The sequence below is a fragment of the Nannospalax galili genome, unplaced genomic scaffold (assembly GCF_000622305.1).
Source record: "Nannospalax galili isolate Female #2095 unplaced genomic scaffold, S.galili_v1.0 scaffold1525, whole genome shotgun sequence".
NCBI lineage: Eukaryota > Metazoa > Chordata > Mammalia > Rodentia > Spalacidae > Nannospalax > Nannospalax galili.
Window position 1 is genome coordinate 158,945 of NW_008352543.1, and position 24,619 is coordinate 183,563.

The 24,619-nt window shown below is 36.3% G+C and overlaps 2 protein-coding genes across 2 annotated transcripts; both read right to left on the reverse strand.

The window, feature by feature from the left end:
• Positions 1 to 6,029: 6,029 nt before the first annotated feature.
• On the reverse strand, positions 6,030 to 6,975 carry LOC103747222 (olfactory receptor 502-like). The gene has a single exon (XM_008849570.2). The coding sequence runs from the start codon at positions 6,972 to 6,974 to the stop codon at positions 6,030 to 6,032; it is 945 nt and encodes a 314-aa protein (XP_008847792.1). The 5' UTR covers position 6,975.
• Positions 6,976 to 16,574: 9,599 nt separating this feature from the next.
• On the reverse strand, positions 16,575 to 17,519 carry LOC103747223 (olfactory receptor 502-like). Its single transcript, XM_008849571.1, has one exon. The coding sequence runs from the start codon at positions 17,517 to 17,519 to the stop codon at positions 16,575 to 16,577; it is 945 nt and encodes a 314-aa protein (XP_008847793.1).
• Positions 17,520 to 24,619: the final 7,100 nt, after the last annotated feature.

The window sequence follows — 24,619 nt, forward strand, 5'->3', positions numbered from 1 at the left end:
TTGAATAAAGTGGTAGGCTTCAGACTTTTACAAAGCAATCATAAGCTATGACAGCCAGAAGGTAGCCCTCAGCTGTCCCAAAGAATACAGCTAAACCAAGCTGGATGCCACATCCACTGTAAGGGATGTTATTTCTCTCCACCAAGAAGTGACAGAAGATGAAACACCTATGTCAGTTGAAGTCAAGTGACTCAGAGAAAAGTACATGGTGTGATGGATCTGAGGGGAGACTTAGATTAGAAGGATTGTGCTGAGGTTTTCAGACACAGTCCCTAGGTAGATGCACAAGATGATGATGGAGGGTGACTTGAAGGAATGAGTTGTCTGTTAATGAGCTCTGTCACTCTAGTGTGATTCCCATCCCCCAATAGAGCCATGGAACTATGTAGCCACTGCCAAAACAAAGCTGTGATGGAAGTAGTACATGAAAGAGTTTATAAGTCATTTATTTTTCTTTCATTAATACATGAATAATGTTATTACAATTGTAGACATTCAAACACCTGTACATATTTATCTGCAATAATGAGTCTATTTGTACTTTTAAATTTGAGTTCAGCACAATGCTTGAATATTCCCTCAAGTAATGTCCATTTTTTCATATAGTATTGTTTCTCAAGTGAAACTTACTGGCTTTAAAGCCAACAGTCAAAAGGGAAGACGGATGAGAATAACAAAAATAAATGCTGAGTGTATTAGGAAAAGACATATACATATATATATGATTTATAATAAATAATTGTATAACAAATATTTATTATATGTTCCTTAATAAGCATACATCAAAAGAATTACATATAAATGAAGATATAATCTGTCAAATATCAATTGTTATATTTTCATGGACTATTATTTTCTTTATTTTATTGGTGACTTTGAAAAAGACCATGTAAACTACAAGTGATAAAGTCAGAGTAGGAACTTCAAGATGTCGAATTACCCATTTTAGCAAATATGCAATAATTAAATTCAATAAAAGTTATCAGAGTCCAGTAGACACAATGGGTCGATAACTAGCTTTTAAAGATTTTTGAGATATAGTATGTAAAACAGTGGCATACGTTGTTATTTTTTTCATGTTATTTGTTAGTTAAACAGTTTCTTAAATAGAAGAAACAAAACTGTCATTAATGCAATAATGTCACAATAATTTTAAACTGTTTACCAATGATAATTCATACTGTATATCATATATATACATATATGTATATATACATATATATGTATATCTGGAATGGAAACTATAATTTACCAAATGCTTATCAATATAATGACTGAAAAAAGTATAGGTGATACTCAGCACAGAGCTTAAATAGATTCATTCAAATGAATCAAATCACTTCTTACTTTAAAAGTAATTTCAATTTGAATTTTGAAGCATAAGTCATTTTAAGCATAATATGTTGCCAAAGGGAGTATGCCAAGCTTTTCTTTACATCTTATCTTGCATATAAAGCATTCTATGCACAAAGTATGTCTTTCTGCAAGATTTTTGTGTGTGTTTCTTTTTATACTTTTAAATCTTCAATTTGAATCATTTAATAGCAAAAAAAAATTACCAAATGAACTCAAAGTCATCATTTAGCAGAGTGCCACATTTGGATAATTTTGAAAGACCAGTGGAGTTGCTGTCTTCTGCAGGTAATGAGGGATCCTGGAAATTTGGATTATAACTGTTTCTTCCCATGAAAACAACAGGGAAACAGAGCAAGTCAGCCAAAATGGCTCACTAGCTGATGGATTGACTATATTTGCCCTTTTTCAGCTACAACTGTGAGTAGAGGTAAGAGAGAAAAATTTTCTCAAGTGATAAATGAAGACCAGTTGGTCAGATTCATTAACAAGAGCCAGAGTCAAGGTACTTGAAATGAAAACTCATTCATCTTTCAGAAAAAAATGAAAGTGACAGTGGTTATATAGCCATCTTTTTATTTTGGTTCTCCTTTGGGGATAAATCTTTGAAGATGTTAAAGATTCAAATATAAATTTAATAGCATTGTGGAGTTTCATTATTTTCTGTAGTAGAAATTGAGTGATGAATTCACAGGTATAGGCAATCAAGCTGCTAAGATTCTCTGAATTTTCAAGTGGTCAGTTGGTTCATTTGTTCTTTTTATTTGTTCATGAAAAATTATGTAAGATTTGTTGAATATTTGCCAAGTGTAATATAACCAATTTTCTTGTAAAAATTGATTCCACATTTACTTTGATATTTATGATTTGTAAATACTACCAAGTTTTAAGTATAAAATGCTAACCCTATTTCAATCATTCAGCATGAATTTACTGGTAAGTATTCTGATTGCCATTTCTAACAAATGCCTTTAGATACCCTGGGGGAACATGAAATAGAAATTCATTAAAGCTGAGTTTTAAGTAACAAAACTTTAAGACATGCATATTATCATATCATAAAGAAGAATGTGAATGTCTTGAATATTGAATAAAAGTGTAAAATTTTATGAGAAGCTTCTACGACTTCCAAAATATCAACCAGGTTTCTTTCTCCCAGACATGTGGCTGCCAGAGAGCCACATGTCTGACCTCCATGAAGGCTCTAAACCTGCATGGCTTCATGACTTTCTTTTCTTCTTCAAACCATTCACCTCCTCAAGGCAGATGCCAAGATGACCAGCTTACCTGCCCTGAGGATTTTTCTTTAAGATTCATATAAAATTGTAAAAGCTTCCATTTGGTTTCATTCTTAAATTATTTTATGAATGAGACTAAGAACCTTTAAGGGACTTTCTTTCTCCCCATTTCAAAAGTGTCACCTCTTGAGTCATACTCTTGGTGTAGGTAGATCATGACAGAACATTGGAATCCCCAAAGCAAAGACTCAGTCTCCCTCCATTTCTCTTGCTAACTCTAGCTTCCCAATCCCTCTTACCTCACTTTTGTTGGATTGGGTTTATAACCACTGCAACAACTACATCCTATTGTCCTTCAGACCTACCTTTATGCCAACAATTATGCAAAACTTTTTATACATATACACACATGTTAGGAGTTAGGTGCTTTTAATGTGGTCATTTTTCACATGAGAGAACAGAGGCTGAAGGGAGTAACAATTTGTGTGGTGTGACTCTGACCTTACTGTCAGTCTCCTACTTCCAGTGCTGCCTACTGTAGTCTCCACATGAATGCTTGACTCATCTGAAGCCAAGTATCTCCTCGGAAGTCCATCGCAGCACACTCAATCCACATGCAAACACCTCCCAGACTTGGAAGCAGCCTCAAAGGATGGAAGCAGGAATCCAATGCATATTTATGAATTCTTTAATTTGCAGATGGAAAATTCTAGAACACTGAACTTCTCCCATGTTCCAGTTGAATTTGGTTGCTGTTGCTGTAGGAGAGACCTGGATTATAAAACTAGGAAGAGGGGCTTTGGGGAAATGATGGGAGTGCCTTACTTCCAGGAATATATAAGGGGTTACTAAATTAAGTAAACTGTTCAATCAAATATATTCCTTATAATTTACAATACTTAAATATCACTAAACAAAATATAGAATCACCATGTTATGTGTTTATATAAGCAGATGTGAGACATAGAACAATGATAACAAAGGTAGAGTGAGGAAAGTAACACACAGTCTTGGGATCAATTTTAAATAGTTCGTTATTTTTGTTTTATATGCATGAGTGGATTGAAGTGCACCTGTGTTGTGTAATGCCCACAGAGGTCAGAATAGGGCATTGGATTCCCCTGGAACTGGTGTTATAGACAGTTGTTAGGCACCATGTGGGTGCTTGGAGTCAAACCTGGGTCCTCTGCAAGAGTCGCCAGTGCTCTTAGCCTTTGAACCATTCTCCAGCCCCACAGAATATTTAGATTTTGTATAATTTACTGTATTACTAATGGATGTAAAGTTTGAAGAGTTGTGAACAAATATACTGTGAACATTCATTCTAAAATCAACACAAAGATTTATGCTTAAAATATCAATAAAAAATTAGAATAAAAATTTAAAACTTGAGTAATCCATAAAAAGATAATGTTAAAAGACAAAAACCTGATAGAAAGAAAAATTATTTTTATTGGGAAAATTTTAAATGATTTTCATCAATGTTTGAGGAAAAGGTAAGGCATTGCTTTCATGCAACATTGTTGTTGAATAGTATTAAAGCATATATAAGAACAAATTTATGTGCTTCTATGTAAGATCTTACTAAAATTCTTAAAGAGACATTAAGTAAGACTTGATAAACTGTAACTAGATACATTGTGTTTCATGGACTAGAAAACCCAGTATCCAAAGTGCTCCATGTATTCAATGTAATGTGGTTCTAAATTCAACACACACTTTCTGTGTAAATTAAGGAGATTTTATATAGATGTATGAACACTTCAGAATTAGTTATAAGAAATTTAAGAAACAACAAAATTAGAGAAGTCTACGTTTCATGAATTTAAAATACACAATAAATCAGAAGAGCATTATATTGGTGAAAGTGGAAATATGCGCCTCATTGGAACAGACATGAGTGCCCAAGAATAGCCACATGCTGGTGTGTTAATTTTGGACAAATGTTTAAGGCATTTCAATGGGGAAACTTCGGGGTGTTATTATGTTCATATCCACATGGAAGAAGTAAGAAAAAAACCTTATTTCACACCAAATAAAATAATAGCACAAATGTCTCATATATAAAAATATGAAAGATGTAGATTTCTTTTGCTATATGTATGGAAAAATCTTTGTAACATAATAAAACAAATTATAGATCCCAGATTACAATGAAAAAAGAAAAAAAATACAATGTGTGTTTTGTGAAACTTTGTACCATTTGTACTTCAAATAAACAAAGTCAGGAAACTGCAGTGTTTGAAATACACATGTAAGGAATAAGAAATGAAAATCAACAGCTGTTATGACTCCATGAAGGGGGGGTCATCTGATAACAAAGGACAGACTTTATTCCAAAGGCAGAGAGAGAACTTTGGGAGTCAACAAATAACTGATAGAACTTAAAAATCCCAGAGAAGCTAAAGTCATGCAGAAAAATGTAGGAAACAGCCTACTGCTCAGCCTTGGCTCCTCATCAGGGGTAGGGAAAAACAATCCTACACGATACACATGGTAAAGTAGGCAGTCTTGCTGAGGATAGGCACTTTGACAGTACATATTTAGTGTGATTTCATCATGCTTTCATTGAAATCTCAATTTGGCTCTACTAAAAGTATCTTAAGACAAACCTCTTATTCATTATATTCTCTGAAATTTGAACCCCTATGTTTATTGACAGCATTCTTATCCACTAACAATATACTGAAAATTTAATTCAACCAAAGATACATTCCTTTAAATATTATGTCCATGACAATAACCATATCAGCCCTAGAATATAACACAGGTCTTTAAGAAAATAATTTCCTGCCAAGCTGTTTGTTCAGAGCACCCTTAATCTCTTTAATACTGAGTGTAGACGAGGGGTTTCAAAATGGGAAATCACGATCAGATAAAAAACAGATTCTATCTTGTTCTGATCAGTGGGGTACTGGAATTGGGCAGTACATAAATGAATGTGGTGGTCCCATATTACAGTGTGACTGCAGTGAGGTGGGAGGTGCAGGTGGAGAAGGCCTTCTGGTGGTCCTCAGCAGAGGGCATTTTCAGGAGAGTGATGAGTGTGTAAATGTAGGAAACGGCTATGACGAAGAAGGTGAACACAATGATGGAACCAGCAGTAAATGTGGCAAAACTATGTGGATGCTGTTGGCAGAACAGGACAGTTTTATTAATGGAGCAAAGTCACAGAAAAAATGATTGTATTTTAAGTTTATATTTAATTAGATTCAATTCATGCTCTTAATTAAAAGCTTAATTTGAGTCTATTAAAGATTTCCTAATGTGATCCTCTTACTTAGGACATAATCTGAAATTAAACCCCTATACTTATTGGAAAGGTCATTACTGGCAATAATATACCAACAGAATTTATCAATCACAGATGCATTACTTTAAATATTATATCTATGACGTATCAGTGCTATATTAAGCTCTGCAATGTAACATGAGACTTTAAGAAAACATTTTCCTGCTAAGCTGTGCCTTCAGAGCACCCTTAATCTCATTATTCCTCAGACTGTAGATGATGGGGTTCAGCATTGGGACTACCACCATGTAGAACACAGACACCACCTTGTTCTGATCAGTGGAATAGGTGGACTTAGGCATCACATAAATGAATGTGACAGTCCCATAGAACAGAGTGACTGCAGTGAGGTGGGAGGTGCAGGTGGAGAAGGCTTTGCGGCGTCCCTCAGTGGAGCGCATCTTCAGGATGGTGATGAGGATATAGATGTAAGAGATGGCAATGACAAACACTGTCACCACAATGGCGATGCCAACAGAAATGGTATCAAGAACTACATAGACATGGTTATCAGAACAAGAGAGTTCGACTAGAGGAGTAAAATCACAGAAAAAATGATTAATTCTACTTGGTCCACAGAAGACAAATGAAAAGAAGGAAAAAGTATAAGAGGAAGCATTAAGAAACCCACCTAGGTAAGCTACTACAAGCAACTGGTCACACACCTGTGTGGACATCTTTGTTGAGTAAAGCAGTGGGCTACAAATTGCCACAAAGCGGTCATAAGCCATGACAGCCAGTAAGTAGCACTCAACTGTCCCAAAGAAAACAGCCGAACCCAGCTGAATGGCACATCCGATATAGGAGATTGTATTTCTCTCCACCAGGAAATTGACAAGCATATTGGGTGTGACAGAAGATGAGTAGCCAATGTCAGTAGAAGCCAAGTGACTCAGAAAAAAGTACATGGGGTGATGGAGCTGAGGAGAGACTCTGATTAGAAGGATTGTGCTGAGGTTTCCAGATAGGGTCACCAGATAGATGCATAGGATGATGATGAAGAGGATGATTCGAAGGACTGGGTCATCTGTTAAGCCAAGTAAAATGAACTGTGTCACTGCAGTGAGGTTCCCATTCCCCAGGAAAGCCATGGGATAGTGTGTCTGCTGCCAGTACAACGCTGTGATGAAAATATAACATGGTATATTTTGTAAATGAATGATTTAACTTTTATTAATACAACTAAAAGGTCATTGTAAGTAATAGTATTCAAGTACCAGTGATTATTTACTTGTAAAGAGGCATCTATCTGTAATTGTAAAGTTGAGTTTAGCAGAAATGAAATATCTGTAATATAATGAAATGAAACATAATATAAATGTAATGAAATATCATTTATATAATACACTTTTTTATATGTTTTGTTTCCCAAAGTGAACCTTAAGTGGCTTTTAAGCCACATAATAAAAATAGAAGACATTTTTGTGCTTCTCCTGATCTCCATGGATATTGTATGACACAGGTGCACTTAAATACATGCAGGCAATAAACTCATACACATAAAACAAAAATGACAAATAAAATATTTTTAAAATTAGAAGGCATATGAAAATAAAATTAAATGCAGAGAATAATAGTAAAATACATATATATACGTTTTCCCTGTGAAATTCTTGCATAATCGCTAACATATATTTCTTAAATGATAACCATACACCTAAGAATTATATACATACCCAAATATGTAATTTGTAATAAATATATTTTTGAGAAATTATAACATTTAAAATATTTTATTTTAAAATTGTTTATTGATGATTGTGAAAAAGACTATGAAATTGTCATATAGTAAATGGTAAAGTCTCAGAATATGGACTCCAAGATGCCTGATCATCCATTGCTCTAGCACTGGTGTAACAATAAAAAGAACTGTTACCCAAATATGTAATTTGTAATAAATATATTTTTGAGAAATTATAACATTTAAAATATTTTATTTTAAAATTGTTTATTGATGATTGTGAAAAAGACTATGAAATTGTCATATAGTAAATGGTAAAGTCTCAGAATATGGACTCCAAGATGCCTGATCATCCATTGCTCTAGCACTGGTGTAACAATAAAAAGAACTGTCAGAGTGTTAAACACACAGTAATGAGTCAAAAACGGGTTTTTAAAGTTGTCTGACATGTAATGTGTAAAATAATGACTTAGGTCGTTACGTCTTTCACGTTGTATCTCCATTCCATATGACAGTTTCTTATTTAAAATCTCTGTTGATGCAGTAAACAGACAAGGATTTTCAATAAAGTTTTTGATGAGTTTATGTCCTGTAAATTTATTTTCTATTTGGTTGTTTGAAACAGAAAATATTGCTATCCAAACATTTCAAATATCAATCAATCACTTTAAAACCTCATAAATGATGTCAAACATAGAACAAATGTATTGACTCAAAATAATTAAAACAATATCTTCTGTAAAAGTAATTTCTAATTGGGATTTTGTAGCATAAAGTAAGTTATTTTCAGTATAATACACAGCTGCATCGAGTATGCAGAATCTTGTCTTCTAAAGTATTCTTATGTGTAAACGAAGTAAGGCTTCCTGCAAAAAAAATTTTTTTTGCATCATTACATTTTTAAATCTGCTGTTTAAATCGTTAAATAAGAACAAATACTCAAAGATACCCAAAGCTAGTATTTTTGCAGAGTATCAAGTGTGGATAATGCTGAAAGATCATATGAGCTTCTGTCTTGCATGTAGGTAAACAGAAATCCTAGCAATTTGGATTATGTCTGTTTCCTCCCATGAAATCCAATGCAGAAACAGAGCAAGTTTGCCAGTTTGATTAGCTGACAACGTCATTACATCTGCCTTTTTCAGCACTATAACTGTAGGGACAGGTAAGTGAGGACAGTTTTCACAAATTACAAATGAAAACCAGTAGGTCAGATTCGTGAACAAAAGTCAGTTGTTACCTTCTGAAATGAAAAGTCACTCATCTTTCAGTAAAAAGTCAAATCAAATTCATCGTGGTTCTATACCCATCTTTTAAATTTTCCTCTCCTTTGGGGATAAATCTCTGAAGGTGCTAAAATTTCAAAAGTGAATTCAAAAGCACAGTGGAACATCATTATCTTCTGTAGTGGATAGTGAAGAATTTAATGCACAGGCAAAAACAACTAAGTTTCCAAGATTCTGTCAGTTCTCAAGTGGTCAATTTAATTGTTTGTTCTATCTCAGTGTTGATATTAATATGATAAATTTCTTATGGACAAATAAGTCCAAGTTTATTTTGATAATTATTATTAATAAATCACGCTAAACTTTAAGTATAAAATCTAACCCTAGCTTCAATATTCAGGATGTATTTATTGATAAGTATTTTGGTTATCATCTGGAACATAATGTCATTAAATACCCTCAGGGAACATGAAGTGGAAATTAGTATAAAGTTGAATTTTACTAAATTGAATTTTACTAAATAACTAAATATTTTAAGAAATTATATCATGAATATTTCAAAAGTTGCATTTTAAATGTGCAATTATCAGTTCTTGAGTAGTAACCCTAGTTGACGGTAGATCACAAAAGGATAATGGAATCTTCAACCCAAAGATTCTATCTAAATATACTTATCTTGCCAAACCTAATTTTGTAACCCCTGGTTGCCCCAAATTTGATAGAGTGAATTTACAACCACTACAATAATTAGAACCAATACTGCTTCAAACCTCTGCTTTTTATGCCAAACCCATGCAAAATATTTTACATATATTTATTCCTCATATCACTTTTTGAAAGTAGGATCTTTTTTCATGCTCATTTTTCAAATGAGAGAATTAAAACTAAAGAGTTCAAATAAGTGGTGTGGAGCAATTGTGACCCCCAAAGTCAGTGTCCATTCCAGAGTCATGTGCTACACTAAATGTTCTGCTCTTTCTTTGGTTCAGGTGACCTCCTGGGAAGATCTTCACAGCTCACTAAATCCAATGCAAGCATCTCCCACATGTTCAAACAGCTCACTGAAAGCAACTCCAAATAATGGAAGCTGCAAATCAGGGCGTGCTTATTATTACCAATTGTTCAGATGAAAAATTCCAGAATACACTCACTGAGCTTCTCACATGTCCCAGTAGAATTTGGTTGCTGTTGCGCCAGGAGATACCTGGATTATACAACCAGAAAGATGGCCTTTAGGGAAAGGATGGGAATTTATTACTTGAAAGAATGTATAAAGGGTATTTAAAATGGTAAATATCTGGTTTGAAATAAAAATACATCCCTCCTAATTTAAAATGCATAGACATTACAAAATAAAAACTAAACAATAACCTTGTCATATCTTTGTATAAACAGACATGAGACACAGAACAATGATAAGGTAAAAGTGGAGTGAGGAGAGAACACAGGGCCTTAGGGTCTTTATATTTTGTGTAACATATGATATTGCTGATGGCAGTAAAGCTTAAAATTTGGAAACAAATAAAATACTGAGAACAATCATTTAAAATTCATTCAAATATTTTTGCATAAAATATCAATAAAAATATTAGGATCATATTAAAAATTCAAATTATCCATAACAAAGTAGGAAATGTTAAGAGAAAAAACAAAAACCCAAAAAGAAGAATCAGTGTTATTCTCAATGGGCAAGTATTAAGTGATTTCCATTTGTGTTTGGGGAAAGATAAGGCAGTCCACCCTCACTGCAGACTGCCTTATCTTTTCCCCAAACATAATGTTCATTCAACATTATAGTGGACTACAAGATCGTCAAATACATTTATGAGGCATAATGGAAAATGGAAAAGAAGAAGAAGCCAAATTCCTTGTATTTATGTGTCTTTCTTGCACTAAATTGTAATAAATCTATAAAAATCCTTAATTTATTACTATATCACGATAGAAAAATAAAAAATATGAAATCAATTTTAGTTTTATAGACTGGAAATTGTTAACACAGAAACAGTACTAAAACCTGTATAAAAATAAATTCATGTATATCTATGTAAATTCTCTTTCCTAATACTTTTAAGAGAAATTAAACAAAAATTGATTAAATGGAAATAAATATGCCTGTTCATAGACTAGTAAACCCAGTATCACTGACATGCCAATTCTCCAAAAATGGATCTATCCCTTCATTGCACTGCAGATTTAAATTCTGCATGTACTCGGTGTAAATTAACAAGATGATTTATACAGATACATGAATTATCCAGAATTGGTAATAAGACATTTATAGTAAACAAATGAGTGAATTTTGCCCTGTATGACTTTAAGACATCCCAAAGCTCCAAAGTCAACAGGACAGAATTATATTGGTAAAAATAAAGAAATGGAACATAAATGACAGTTCAAAATGAATCCACAAATGTATTAGAAATTGTACTGGCCTATTAAGAGGGAAAACAGTTTTTAGTGTGTGTCATGTGATTGAGTTCGTATTCACGTAGAAGTAAACACAAATCCTTAACTCATACCAATCACAAAAATTAACTCAAATGCCTCATAGAGAAAAACATCAAAGAGTTGTGGAGCTCGTTTAGTGGTTAAAATGCTTTCCACAGAGGAGCTGAGAACAAGAATTTCGATCCCAAAACCACATAAATGCTACATGAGCAAGATGGTCTGCTCATAATTCCAGTGGACAAAGACTGAGACAAACACTGAGACAGTGGCTGCTCTTCCACAGGAACTGTGTCCTGTTTCCAGCACCCACATGGCAGCTAACAACCATTCATAATACCAGTTCCAGAAGATCTGATGCCTTTTCCTGGTTTCTTCTGGTTTTCATGCATGTGTAATTTTAAATACATGAAGGCCAAACACACACATAAAGTAAAAATAAAATAAATTTTTAAAAACTGAAAGTATTTAAAGAGCCAGTCATACAGAGGTCAGCTATGGACACATGAGAATTTTAGGCAGCAGAAGCTCATTCCATGAAAGGGTCAGTGATAAGTAGTCACACTGTGTGTCAAGAGGAAAGCACAATTTTAAATAGGCTGTGATAAAACTAAGACTTCCAGGCCCTTCTCCTGCAACAGCTCAGCCTCCAGACATGCTTCCCTGCAACTACGAGGGAGTTTGTGATCACTGGGAAAAGATCACTCAGACTGAAAACACTCCTGAATCAGCCAAATTAATTTAGCTTGCCGGTGGCTGCACTCTGAGCTGATTTGGAGAATGCAGCACTTGCTCAGAGGAAAGTTGTGACATGGCACCTTCTTGGCTATAGCTACTCCATGTTAACTTTTAGGCTGACTCTAGTCTCTGACTTTGTCAAGCAGTTGGCCCAGGGAATGGGAACACATGTCATCAGGGTCCCTGTTGTCTTGGGAACAGGTCAGTGTGTTCTGGAGTGCACCTGATAACTGCAGATATATGACTTCTATATGTTATGCTTGTCTTGCTTATGCAAAATAGTAATTGTTTCTTAATAGAATAGAAATTGTTAAGGGGGTTTCTACATGCAAGCTTCGGAACTGAAACTTCTCATCCTTTGTTATGATTTTTCTGTATAAAAGCTCACCCTAGAGATGGCTCAAGACTGCACATGGGTTCCAACACCCTTGTGTAGTTGCTGGCAAGATAAAAAAGATCTTCATTCGGCAAAACTTTGTGTGATCTTCTCTGGTGACACACCCCATAACTAAGTAAAACTTTTAAAGGTAAACTAAGTATCCTGACTGGTTTGTACAAGATTTACTCAAAAATAAGCAATTTGCTCAAAAACAAGCAGTCAGATGTTTGTTCCTATAGGTAGGCAAGGAATCAGGTACAGAAGCCAGATAGATCTCAATTGGAATCTCCCAGGATAATATAGGTGTGTTCCTCTGGGATCAGCTCTTCCTGCAACTGATGGCCCCAGGCCAGGGTAGGATCTGGGATGGCTCACCAACAAGGCCTTACACAAAATGGAGGAGCTCAGCCAGGGTAGGATCTGGGATGGCTCACCAACAAGGCCTTACACAAAATGTAGGATCTGGGATGGCTCACCAACAAGGCCTTACACAAAATGGAGGAGCTCAGGCTATCACACATAGTATATTGGAGATAGTGAGTAAGGGGCTTCGAGAACACAGTACAGGAGCCCAGGAGCCAAATAACACAATTCAGGGTACTTCTGTTCTGCTTGTGATCTAGGAGAAATCTTAAGCATTGTGTTTGTTCACAGTTCTATACTACAAAAGCATAGGATTCAAGGTCACTCATGATCTGGCATTGCCTGCACAAGGGTTACAGTTAATATAAGTGTCATGTCCCCTTGAAGGCGAAATTTGAGCTTTGATAAACTTCCTGTTTCCCCAAATCCTTACAAATGAACACGTGTGATGTCCAGTATTGCTTCATAATGAAAATAATTCTTTTTTGCTACTTTTATTTTAGGGGACTTGGGGTGTTACTTGCAATTTTAAAGAGATCTACAAAGAGTCTCCATATATTACCAAGAAAATCAGGGACCTCTCTTGGGGTTCTTAGACTCAAAAGGAAGATCTACGACAATTTTAGTAGAATTTCAAAGAAAACCCTGGGGCTGACAAGCTGGAAATGTCCACAGCTGTTTGGAGAAAGAAGATGAAGAAGCAGGGAAGAGAAAGCCCTGCTGTTTCAAAACAATCATTAGTAGAAGGAAGCAGATGCTTCATTGAATAAGAACAAGACCAAAGTACCAGAGAATACAGACTTCAGCTCTGGCCAGCGTTTGGAAGAAAGTCACAGAAAAGTTTGTCTTTCAGAATTATGGTCTCAGAAAGGCCCACTGACCTAACAGAACCTCACAGTTACTCCATAGCAACTGCACAGACCACGTGGATTACAGGAAGGAGAAGTGTATTATCTCACTGAAGACAAAATAATGCTCTCTCTTCAGCATGGCTTAAGGTGGTACACCTTCCTGAAGGGGTTTCTGCTTTCTAGTTAGTGTTTCATTAGCCATGTGATTGATCTGCCCATCTGGAATGTTAGAACTCCACCCAGGCCAAAGATGCCATTCTCTTGACCAAAGGAAATAGTTTTCCCTTTATGGGCCTTTATTGCTATGTAATAGGAGATATCACAGAGCAAGACTGAAGGTCAGAAGACAAGCTGGAGTTTCTTCTCTCCTTCTACCATCTGGGTCCCTGGAATCAAACCCAAGTTTTCAGACTGAGCAATCATACCACCCCAATGAAATGATTCTGTAATAGTATATCAAGACCAGGAGGACCATAAATAAACTATGCTCTGTTTTATGTCACATGCTTCACTGTGTTTAATCACTGAAACAACTCTTGAAGACACCTTGAAAAATTTGTTACACTATTTTATCATGTAATGCATCTAATGTGGGTCATGAAACTTCTAACCCAGGCTGCTCCTCTGCTCATACTGCCCTTGTGATAAGGTCCAAAAGTACATGAGGACCTTGCTCATCAAGAAGAAAATGCCTGCTGTGACTGCTGCATGGTAAAGTTTTCAGGTGATTGCTAAATATTTCTAAATACTATGAAGTCATTATTTTTCACTTTAGGTAACTGTGCATATTTCAAGTGTTTCTTACCTTTGAAATCAAAGTAACAATATGGTCTGTGTTGATTAATTCCTATTAAGTTCTAAGGGTTTCACTTCTACATATGCTGCTGTTTTTGGTTCCCATATTTAGTATCCAGCATTTCCTTTTGGTTGGCCAGTAATATTTTTCTGTGTTTATTAGGAATAATTGAGACTTGTGATTTTTATTTGCTGAGTTCACTCTGAGATACCACTTGTCTTAACCATGTTAAATCCAAATTCAGGGCTCAAGATTCCATGAAACTTTGTGGCTACAATCTGTGCATGTCTTGCTTCCACACAGTTTTCATTTATCCTGAGAATGTGTGTGATGTCCTTCAATCATACTTTTCCAATGGACATGCCCTAGTTGTTTGACTTCTGTCCCTCTCAACCCAAAAGAAAAGAAGTCTAAACTCCAGGTTGGCTGTCTTTATTCTAAAATTTCAAATTCTTGTGTTGATAAAGAAGATTAGAACATTAGTCTGCCTTCCCTGAGTTCTCATACTCATAGACGCTCATAGATTTCTTATCCTTGAGCCCTAATTTGATGTTGAAGATACACTTAACATTTTGTTATTTGTTCTAGTTGTGGTTAGCATGGGATTGATTAAAATGATGAGTAATGCCATTTTTATAACCAAAGCTCAAAAGTGAATTCCATGTGCGTTAGTGAAGTATTAGCATCGTACAACTAGGTGTATGCAATACCTTATTCAACACGAATGCCATCACATCCTACAGTCTTTGCTAAGATATTAGTTTCCCAGTAAGAACTCCACTGACCATTCTGCAACCTTGGCACATCAGCTTCCCACACTCAGCTCTGTGATTTTCTTTTCTCTTGTTTTTGCTCAACAACACTCAAACAGTAGTTGAAGTCTAAATCAATTACTTTGTAGTTTCTTGTGGGGATCCTGTATTAGAAAGATAAGTCCCATCTTCAACTGTCATTTGCAACCTGACTAGTGTAGAATAAGAATCATAAAATATAATTATGAAATGTAGGAAAATATAGAATTTTTTCTGAAATGCTAAACACAAAAAAGGAATAAATGTTCTAGTCATCAGCATAGGAAGTCAGTTGAATCTCCACTGAAGATAGTCAGAGTCAAGAGAAACAGCCAGGTATACTCAAGCATGCAGATCAAGATATGGCTCTGAGCTTATATATTACTAATGATTTCCTCCTCACAGCCCGTACGGACATGACTCCCTTCTGAAAAACTGCTTTTTTGTTTTTCCTAAGTCCTTTGAATCAGGGATCTGCTCATTCCCCCATAGGCACTCTTCTTAGGGCTGATAGAGGAACCCACAGACTAATCAGAGGTGTACCACACATGGTTCCCTAAACAGTCTGTAATTTGGGTCAGTTCTAGAGGCCAGTGTCACAGATTAGAAGTTTGTAGGTCTAAGGGCCCATCCTTTGTGTATGACCTTTCTATAAGAACGTTCTCAGCAATTTTACTCTGCAGTTGTTCCTTATCAGGTTTTTTTTCTTATAATGTAGTATAAATACTATATTTATCAGGCTTATCTTAGGACAAGCTGCTGTTGAAATAACTTGTGTTGTTCTGCTTTCTCCTTCTCTATTGTTACTTTCTGTTATGAGTAGGAAAGAATAAAGAAAAAAATAGAATAAAGATTAGGATCCTTTATTATTTAAGGGGTTGATTTGGTTGCTGTGGTGGGAAATCATGTTAGGGTGAAGCAAAATAATGCACCTCAAAGTAAATGAGGAAAAAATAAGTGGAATGTCCTGAGTCTCAATATCTCCTTTAATGACATGCAGCTAATTAACTAAAGATTCCCACTAGGTTTAATACCTCAAAGTTCCCAACATTTCCTAACAGCACCACACACAGAACAAGCCTTTCACAAACCACAGAAAACTGAGGATATTTAAAATTCAGCCAATAAGAATAATTGTGAACATGAAAAGATATAAACAAAAATTCGAGAGTATTTTAAGTTTATATTCAATTTGATTCAATTCATGTTCTTAATTAAAAGCTTAATTTAAATCTATTAAATATTTCCTAATGTGGTCCTCTTAGGACATAATCTGAAATTTAAACCCCACTACTTTTGAAAAGGTCATTATTGGCAATAATATACCAACAGAATTTTCAAACACAAATGAATTACTTTAAATATTATATCTATGATAGATCATTACTATATTAAATTCTGCAATATGACATGAGTCTTTAAGAAAACATTTTCCTGCTAAGCTGTGTCTTCAGAGCACCCTTAATTTCATTATTCCTCATACTATAGATGATGGGATTCAACATAGGGACTACCACCATGTAGAACACAGACACCACCTTGTTCTGATCAGTGGAATAGTTGGACTTGGGCATCACATAAATGAATGTAACAGTCCCATAGAACAGAGTGACTGCAGTGAGGTGGGAGGTGCAGGTGGAGAAGGCTTTGCGGCGGCCCTCAGTAGAGCACATCTTCAGGATGGTGATAAGGATATAGATGTAAGAGATGGCAATGACAAACATTGTCACCACAACAGCGATGCCACCAGAAATAGTATCAAGTACTATAGCGACACTGTTATCAGAACAAGAGAGTTCAACTAAAGGAGTAAAATCACAGAAAAAATGATTAATTCTATTTGGTCCACAGAAGACAAAAGAAAAGAAGGAAAAAGTATAGAAGGAGGAATTAAGAAACCCACCTATGTAAGCTACTACAAGCAGCTGGTGACACACCTGTGTAGACATCTTTGTTGAGTAAAGCAGTGGGCTGCAGATTGCTACAAAGCGGTCATAAGCCATGGCAGCCAGTAGGTAGCACTCAACTGTCCCAAAGAAAACAGCTGACCCAAACTGAATGGGGCATCCAAAATAGGAGATTGTATTTCTCTCCACCAGGAAATTGACAAGCATATTGGGTGTGACAGAAGATGAATAGCCAATGTCAGTAGAAGCCAAGTGACTCAGAAAAAAGTACATGGGGTGATGGAGCTGAGATGAGACTCTGATTAGCAGGATTGTGCTGAGGTTTCCAGAGAGGGTTACCAGGTAGATGCACAAGATGATGATGAAGAGGATGACTCGAAGGACTGGGTCATCTGTTAAGCCAAGTAAAATGAACTCTTTCACTGTAGTGAGGTTTCCATCATCCATGAAATCCATGGCACAATGTAGTTTATGCCGAACTCAAGCTGTGATAGAAATATTACATTAAATAATTTGTAAATGGGTGATTGCATGTTCATTAATACATCTGGAATATCATTATGATAATGATTTTCAAATGCCAGTATGTATTTACTTACAATAATGAGTCTTTCTCTAATTTTGAAGCTGAGCTTGCATAAACACTTGAAAAAATGCCTCATAGAAATCCTTTTTTCCTTATATATTGCATTGTTCCCTAATATACACATTGTGTGTTTAAAGTCAAATAATAAAAATAGAAGACTGATGAGCATAACAGAAATATGTACATAGGGTTTTCTAAGAAGTGGTTCCATTACTACTAATAGTTATTATATATTCTTAAATAACAAGTTTGGATCTAAGAATTAATTAGATACACATATATGAGTTGGTGAGAAATATACTATTTTTAATAAATATTGCTTTTTCAGAAAATATTATTTTCATTATTTTATTGATGATTCTGAAAGAAATTATGCAAATTACACATAGCTACACAGCAAGTGGTAAAGTGAGAACACAGACTCCAAATGTATGATTACCAATTTCTTTAGCAACAATGTAAAAAGAAGGTACATAAAAACTGAGAATCCAATAATAGCAATATGTCAATAATGCATTAAACTTTATTATATGAAGTTATTTTATATAAAGTTAATAATAAATTTAAACCCTGTTATTATAAACTTATTAAAAAGTTAATAACATTAACTTTTTAAAGACTTCTGAGATCTAATTGAAAAACACTAAACTAGGTTGCTATATCCTTCACAGTATTTGTCAATATATATGAAAAGAAACAAGAAAATAAAACTGCTGCTGTTGCAATGACCAGAAAGGAGTTTTAAACTGTCAATGAGATTATGAACTTGAACTTTGTTTTATATTGGTGTGTTTAAAATAGAAAACATTGTTTTACCTAGTAGCTTTAAATATAAATGTAGTCATTTTGGAAAAGACCATAATTAATTCTAAGCAAACAACTTAACAAATTTATTCAAAAGAATGTAACTATTGCTTCTGTAATTGTGATTTCTAAATGGGGTTTTGAAATACAAAATAAGGTATTTTAACATAACATGTAGGTGCATAGATTATACCAACCTCTTTCTAATTCTTATCTTGCTTCTAAACTATTCTTCAGCATAAGTAAATTAAGACTTCCTTGAAAGCATTTTTTTAATAAATTTACCTTTTAAAACTCCAATTTGAATTCTTAAATATATTTTTTAAATGTTCCAAATCATTCAGAGTTAGTATTTTGGCAGAGGGCCAAGTTTGGATAATGCTGAAAGATCATATTGTTGGTGTCTTCTGTAGTTGAACAGGTATCCTGGAAATTTAGATTGTGACAGTTTTCTCCTATTAAACTGATGGTAGAAGCAGGGCAAATCACCAAAATGCCCCCTAGCTCAGTACTTGGTTACACCTGCTGTCTCAACACTATGATTGCAAATAAAGATAAGAAAGACTTCACAACTGATAAATGAATACCAGTCAGATTCATATAATAAAGCCAAAGTCTTACCATCAGAAATGAAAATTATTTATCTTTCATAAAAAATCAAGTTCACAGTGGATATAGAGCCATATTTTATTTTACCTTTTCCTTTGGGGTTAAATCTCCAAAGATTTTTAAAGCTACAGATGTGAATTCTAAAGCATCACAGTGCATCATTATTTTCTGTAGTGGATACTGAACAATGCAATTTACAATGTGTAATGAAATGAAAAAAATAACTAAACTTTCAAGATTCTATCAGTTCTCAGGTGGTCAGTTGATGCTACTGATAGTCTGGGTTTTCATGTGTAGTTCTATAAGATTTGTTTAATGGTTTTTAGAGCATAATATAACAAATTGTTTTATGGACAATTAATTCTAAGTTTACTTTGATATTTATGCTTAATAAATGATGATAAACTTTAAGTAAAATATGTTAACTCTAGCTTTAACATTCAATGTATTTATTGATAAGTATTTCAATTGCCATCAGAAACATATGCCATTAAGTACCTTGGGAGAACATGGGGTGGAACTCTATGAAAAGTCTAATTTTATAAAAATAAATATTTTAACACATGTGCATTATCATATCTTGAATATCTTGAAATTTGCATAAAGAAGAGTAATTTTAAAACAGGCTTTGATGACTTGCATAATGAGTAAAGTATACAAGATCTTAGAATCTTTATTTTTTTATAACTTACTACATTACTCATGGAGATAAAGTTTGAAAATTGAGAATATATTCTTCTGAAAACATTCATTTTAAAATCAAGGCAAACATTTATGTGCAAATGTCAATAGAAATATTGGCATCATATTCAAAAATTCAAATCATCAGTAAGAAAAGAGAATGTTTTTTAAAAAAACTAATAAAGAAAAGCAATAGGAAAATATTATATGATTTCCATCACTGTTTGGGAAGAGATAAGGCAGTCCACCTGCGTTGCCTTAATTCAACATTGCAGTAGAGCCTAGTTATCCAAATAAATTAATAAAAATAATTTTAAAAACAAAAGAAAAAAGTCGTGTTTCTTTATTTATAAGTTACTTTTCAAGCAATAAATTCCAATATATTTAAAAAATAATTTTTCAACATAGCATGATAATTACAAACATATGAAAGCAATTTTAGTTTTGTTTACTAATGATTTTTAGCATAAGAAAAAATATTACAGTAGATTTAGGAATACATTTATTGGCATCTATATAAAACCATATTATTAAACATTTTAAAGAGAAATTATATAAGACTTGACTAAATGGAAAGACGTAAACCTTGGTCATCGACTGGAAAACCCAATACCACTGCAGTGCCATTTCTCCAAAAATTGATATGTTGAGTCCATGCACTTTCTTGTAAGTTAACAAGATGATTCTGTATAGATGTACAAACTAATCATAACTGGTGGTAACACATTTATAAAAGAGCAAAATTAGATAATTGCATACTGTATGAGTTTTTAAATATTTTATTTATTATTTTTATGTTATGTGTATGAGTGCTTTGCCTGCACGTATGTAAGCACACCATGTGCATGTAGTGCCTTCAGAGGCCAAAAGAGGGTGTTAGATGTTCTCGAACTGGAGTTGCAGATGGTTGTTAGACACCATGCTGAGAATTGAACCTGGGTCCTCTGAAAGAAATGCAAGTGTTCTTAACCACTGAGTCCTCTCTCCAGCCCACTATACTGTATGATTTTAATACTTACCAAACTCTAAAGTAATTAGGACAGTACTCTATTGGCAAAATGGAACAGAAATTACAGTTCAAAAATAGATCCACATGTATATTAGAAATATCCATATACTCACGGGTCTATTTGTTGTGGGTTCTCCTCAGGCCAGCTGTGAAGACCCTGACCTGGATTGGGTCCCCTGTGGATTGGTGGGGGGGCAAGAGGTGCAGAGTCAACACACAGACAGACACTGGGAGTTGGGTAGAAGCAAGCACTAGGCAAGGTGCTGCAGGCTTGTTTAATGCAGGAGGGGTCAGGCCTTATATTTCCCTTTTCTCCACCCTCAAGTTCCTTTAGTCAGTGTATTGTTTTCTGATTGGTCCTTGCCACGCAGTCTGTCAGCAGTCACTGGGCTCCTGAGCAGGGTACGGAGGTGTGGGCTCCTTTTGGCAGGCTAATGGCAGACCAAGAAGTGAAGTGAATTCTCGCTGAATCCCAGGGCTCTGAGTCCACGCCATCTTTGGAGGCCTCCTGCTACATTTCCACACTTTTTCTTTAAAAATGACTGTCCAGCTAGAGCCTGTAGGCAGCTGCACTTTGGGATGACCCCAGGATCATAGACTGGGCCTGTCTTAGGTTGTCCTATTTGGGCATGAACCTTACCTGACATTGGAGCATGGGCATACATGTCCATGTCCTGGTTTAGGTTGATTCAGCCCAAAAGGATCTTACCCATCATTGACTACCAGCCCTCCAAGGGGTATCATCCTGGGGGATCAGTTGAGGTGGGGAATTATCTGTAGGAGGGCTCGTACATTTGTGCAAGCTAAGTCTGTCAGGCTGCATAGGGAGGGTTGAAATCATCTTCGTGTATTGCTCTGAGGGCCTGATACACTGAGTGATTGAATTTTTTCTGACTGCGGGAACAAAGAACTAGGCATTTAAGAAGTAGAACAAGAAGAATAATTATGCCTGTCAGGAGTAGGTAAGTGACGATCCAAGACGGGTCAAACAGTGTTTTTAGATTAGACCAGATTTTCTCTAAGAACCCTGAACTGATGTCCAGTGTGGGGGTGTGGGTATAATTTAGAGCAATAATTTGATTAGTTAGTAATACAGGATAATTAAGAAACTTTTTATTCCAGTGGCTGTGAATATAGTGCACAAGTTGTAGGCACATTTTAGTAATATTCTGTACTTTATATGGGGTGAGACAAAGTGACCTAAAGCGAGGTTCACAAGCTAGTAGAGCCATGTCTTTGATAATTGACAGCTCTTCACTTAAGAGATCAGTTTGTTGTTGTAACCCATTAATTGCCTGGTGAAGATGCTGATTGATAAGGGACTGAGTGTGAAAAGTAGAGGAGGTTTTGGACACGGCCTCGTTGAGTGTCTCCACAGTAGTGGAGGATTGGGTGATAGCCACTGCAGCAGTAGCGGCCAAACCTAATGCAAGGATGATGGCTGAGATGAGAGTGGCAATGACCCTGAAATCTGATCACAAGTGGGGGGCTTGTGACAAGGCTGTCTGCTCTATAAGGGTGACAGCATGGAAGTGGGTTGCATTGGTGACTGGAACCCAAAGGGCCACGGATTCACACATAAAGAGAACTATGTGAGCTGGATGGTTCCAGCAGGCCACCAGTATACAGGTGGTGTTGGTATCAGAGCAGTTGAGTCATCCCCGAGGGTCGGAGGTAACATTGGCTAGCAATAAGGCAAAGTGGAGCCATACGCAAATGGGGGTAGGGGGCCAGGATGTTGTGTGATCAATGGATGTAAGGATTTTGTTTTTGGCACAAGTAGAGGGATTGGTGTTAGTGTAAGTGCTGTTGGAAAGCTGAAGGCCCTGCTGTGCCAGTAATGGCCTCATGTCCATGCAGGCTTGCAGACCACAGAGGTCCCAGTTACCAAGTATTGACTCACAGTTGGTATGGGAGATCTTAATGTCACTGGGATAGGTGGGGGCCAGTTTTTTTCCAAAATCCTAGGGGGTTATTAGAGGGGGAGAAGCTAAAGTGGCAAAAGGGAGGGATGGCATGGTTGAGCTTAGGGTGGCATCTCTGCTACAGTATAGTGAGCATGAGGAAAAAGGTTGCAAGGGAGCATGTGCATGGGCAGTTGGGGAGCAGTGGGCATAGAATGGCAGGGCAAAATGAGGGCGGAGGGGTGGCAGTCCCCTCCACCTCCCCTTTTATGATTGTCCCCAGTGCAGTGAGGAACAAGGCTACATCAGTGTTATTGAAGGTAGGGTAACCCAAGGAGGCACTGCCGGCATAATCTTGGACAGTCAGCCCAATGCATGAGGATGTGTTGTTAGTAGTGAAGCATAGTTATTTAGGGGCCAGGAGCCATTGAGTGATTCCCAGGAAGTAACTGGGTCCATGGTGGGGAGGCCAAGCATAGAATTGGTTGAATAGAGGGTGGGGTAGGCTGGGGAATGAAGTGATAATGGCAAGAGTATAGGCATGGAGGGGACCAAGGCCCAGAGATCATGGGCCGTGGCAGGGGCAGGGAAGAGCAAAACAATTATCTAGGTAGTGGCAAGGTCTCTGGGTCCTGGGGGTCCCATTGGTTGGTTACTGGTTTCACATCTCTCACTGGAACCCATACTGGCTTTGTTTCTGTCTGAGGAAACACACAAGCATAGCTTCACCCTCTTGTTAACAAGGGGGCGGGCAGTTGCCATTGACATGTTACAGGGTTTTTCTATCTCACTAGTGGCAGGGGTGTAGGCATAGGTATGGTAACCCAGTGTTTGTAGGCCTGGCTCAACCCATTTTTATCAAAGGACGACACCGTAATGGGACTTATTGGTATCCGAGAAGGCTCGCTTGGTAAAGGTAAGGGGCTTTTGCAGGGGGAAGTGTGTGGCTGAGTGGTGATTTCCAAACAGGCCAGGCTGGCCAGTTGCTTATCTGGGGGTGTGTGATTATCCAACTCCCCCATGAACCTGGACATCACTAGTTGGAAAGCTAGAGAGTCTGCCCATAATGTTTGGGAATGCTTAAAAGGAAAGGGCAGTATAATTTTGTCAGGTTCCTTTCCAAATATGTGCCTGGCTGTTTGTCAGGCCTTAATTGCTAATTTGAAGACAATATCATACTTATAGCTAAGCCTAGTTAGGTCTGAGATAGCCAGGTGGATCCATACCAGGGCGTCTTCTTGCCATAGTGCCCCCAAGACACCATTTTTAGTCCAGAGAATCAAGTCCAGTAATGGTTCTGCTGGGTCATGATGTCGGAGTGATGTAGACCAGAGTATATGATCTATATTATTAAGAAGATCCTTAGCTGACTGGGTGAGAGGGATCCTTGAAGTTGGTGAATTGTGGCCTTCTGGCAGGGAGAACAAGGCCCAGAATTCCAAGTCAGGGACTGGTATAAATTTTTGAGGCAGTTTATAGTCCCACAGAGTTCTTGGAACTTAGTCAAGGTATACACAGTTTTTTGCAAGATGGAAGGGTTAAGCGGTTTAATTACTGTATCTATAAGGTAGCTAAGGAATGTGAAAGGTTGGATATATTGTAACTTGTTTCGTGCAATGTGGAGACCTAGACATTCTAAATCAGCAAGTAGACTGGGTATTGCAGCCTGTAAAGTATTGTGAGATTTGTGTGCTAGCAGTATGTCATCCATATAGTGGATGACAATTAGGTCCTTGGGGATGTTGGTTAAGGCCTTATTAACATATAATTGACAGATTGTGGGGCTATTTTTCATACCCTGTGGTAGTACCTTCCATTGGTATCTCTTGGTTGGTTTTTGAAAGTTGGGCTCCCATACTGTGAGGGCGAAGTGAGGTCTATCTTGTTCCACTAGGAGGATTTGGAAGAAACAATCTTGGATATTAAGTACTCTGATATGATGGGATGGGGGGATGGCTCTAGG

What these genes read in the sequence shown, in the direction of transcription:
- LOC103747222 (XM_008849570.2), bottom strand. Translation starts at nt 6,974, where the DNA reads ATGGCTTTCCTGGGGAATGGGAACCTCACTGCAGTGACACAGTTCATT.
- LOC103747223 (XM_008849571.1), bottom strand. Translation starts at nt 17,519, where the DNA reads ATGGATTTCATGGATGATGGAAACCTCACTACAGTGAAAGAGTTCATT.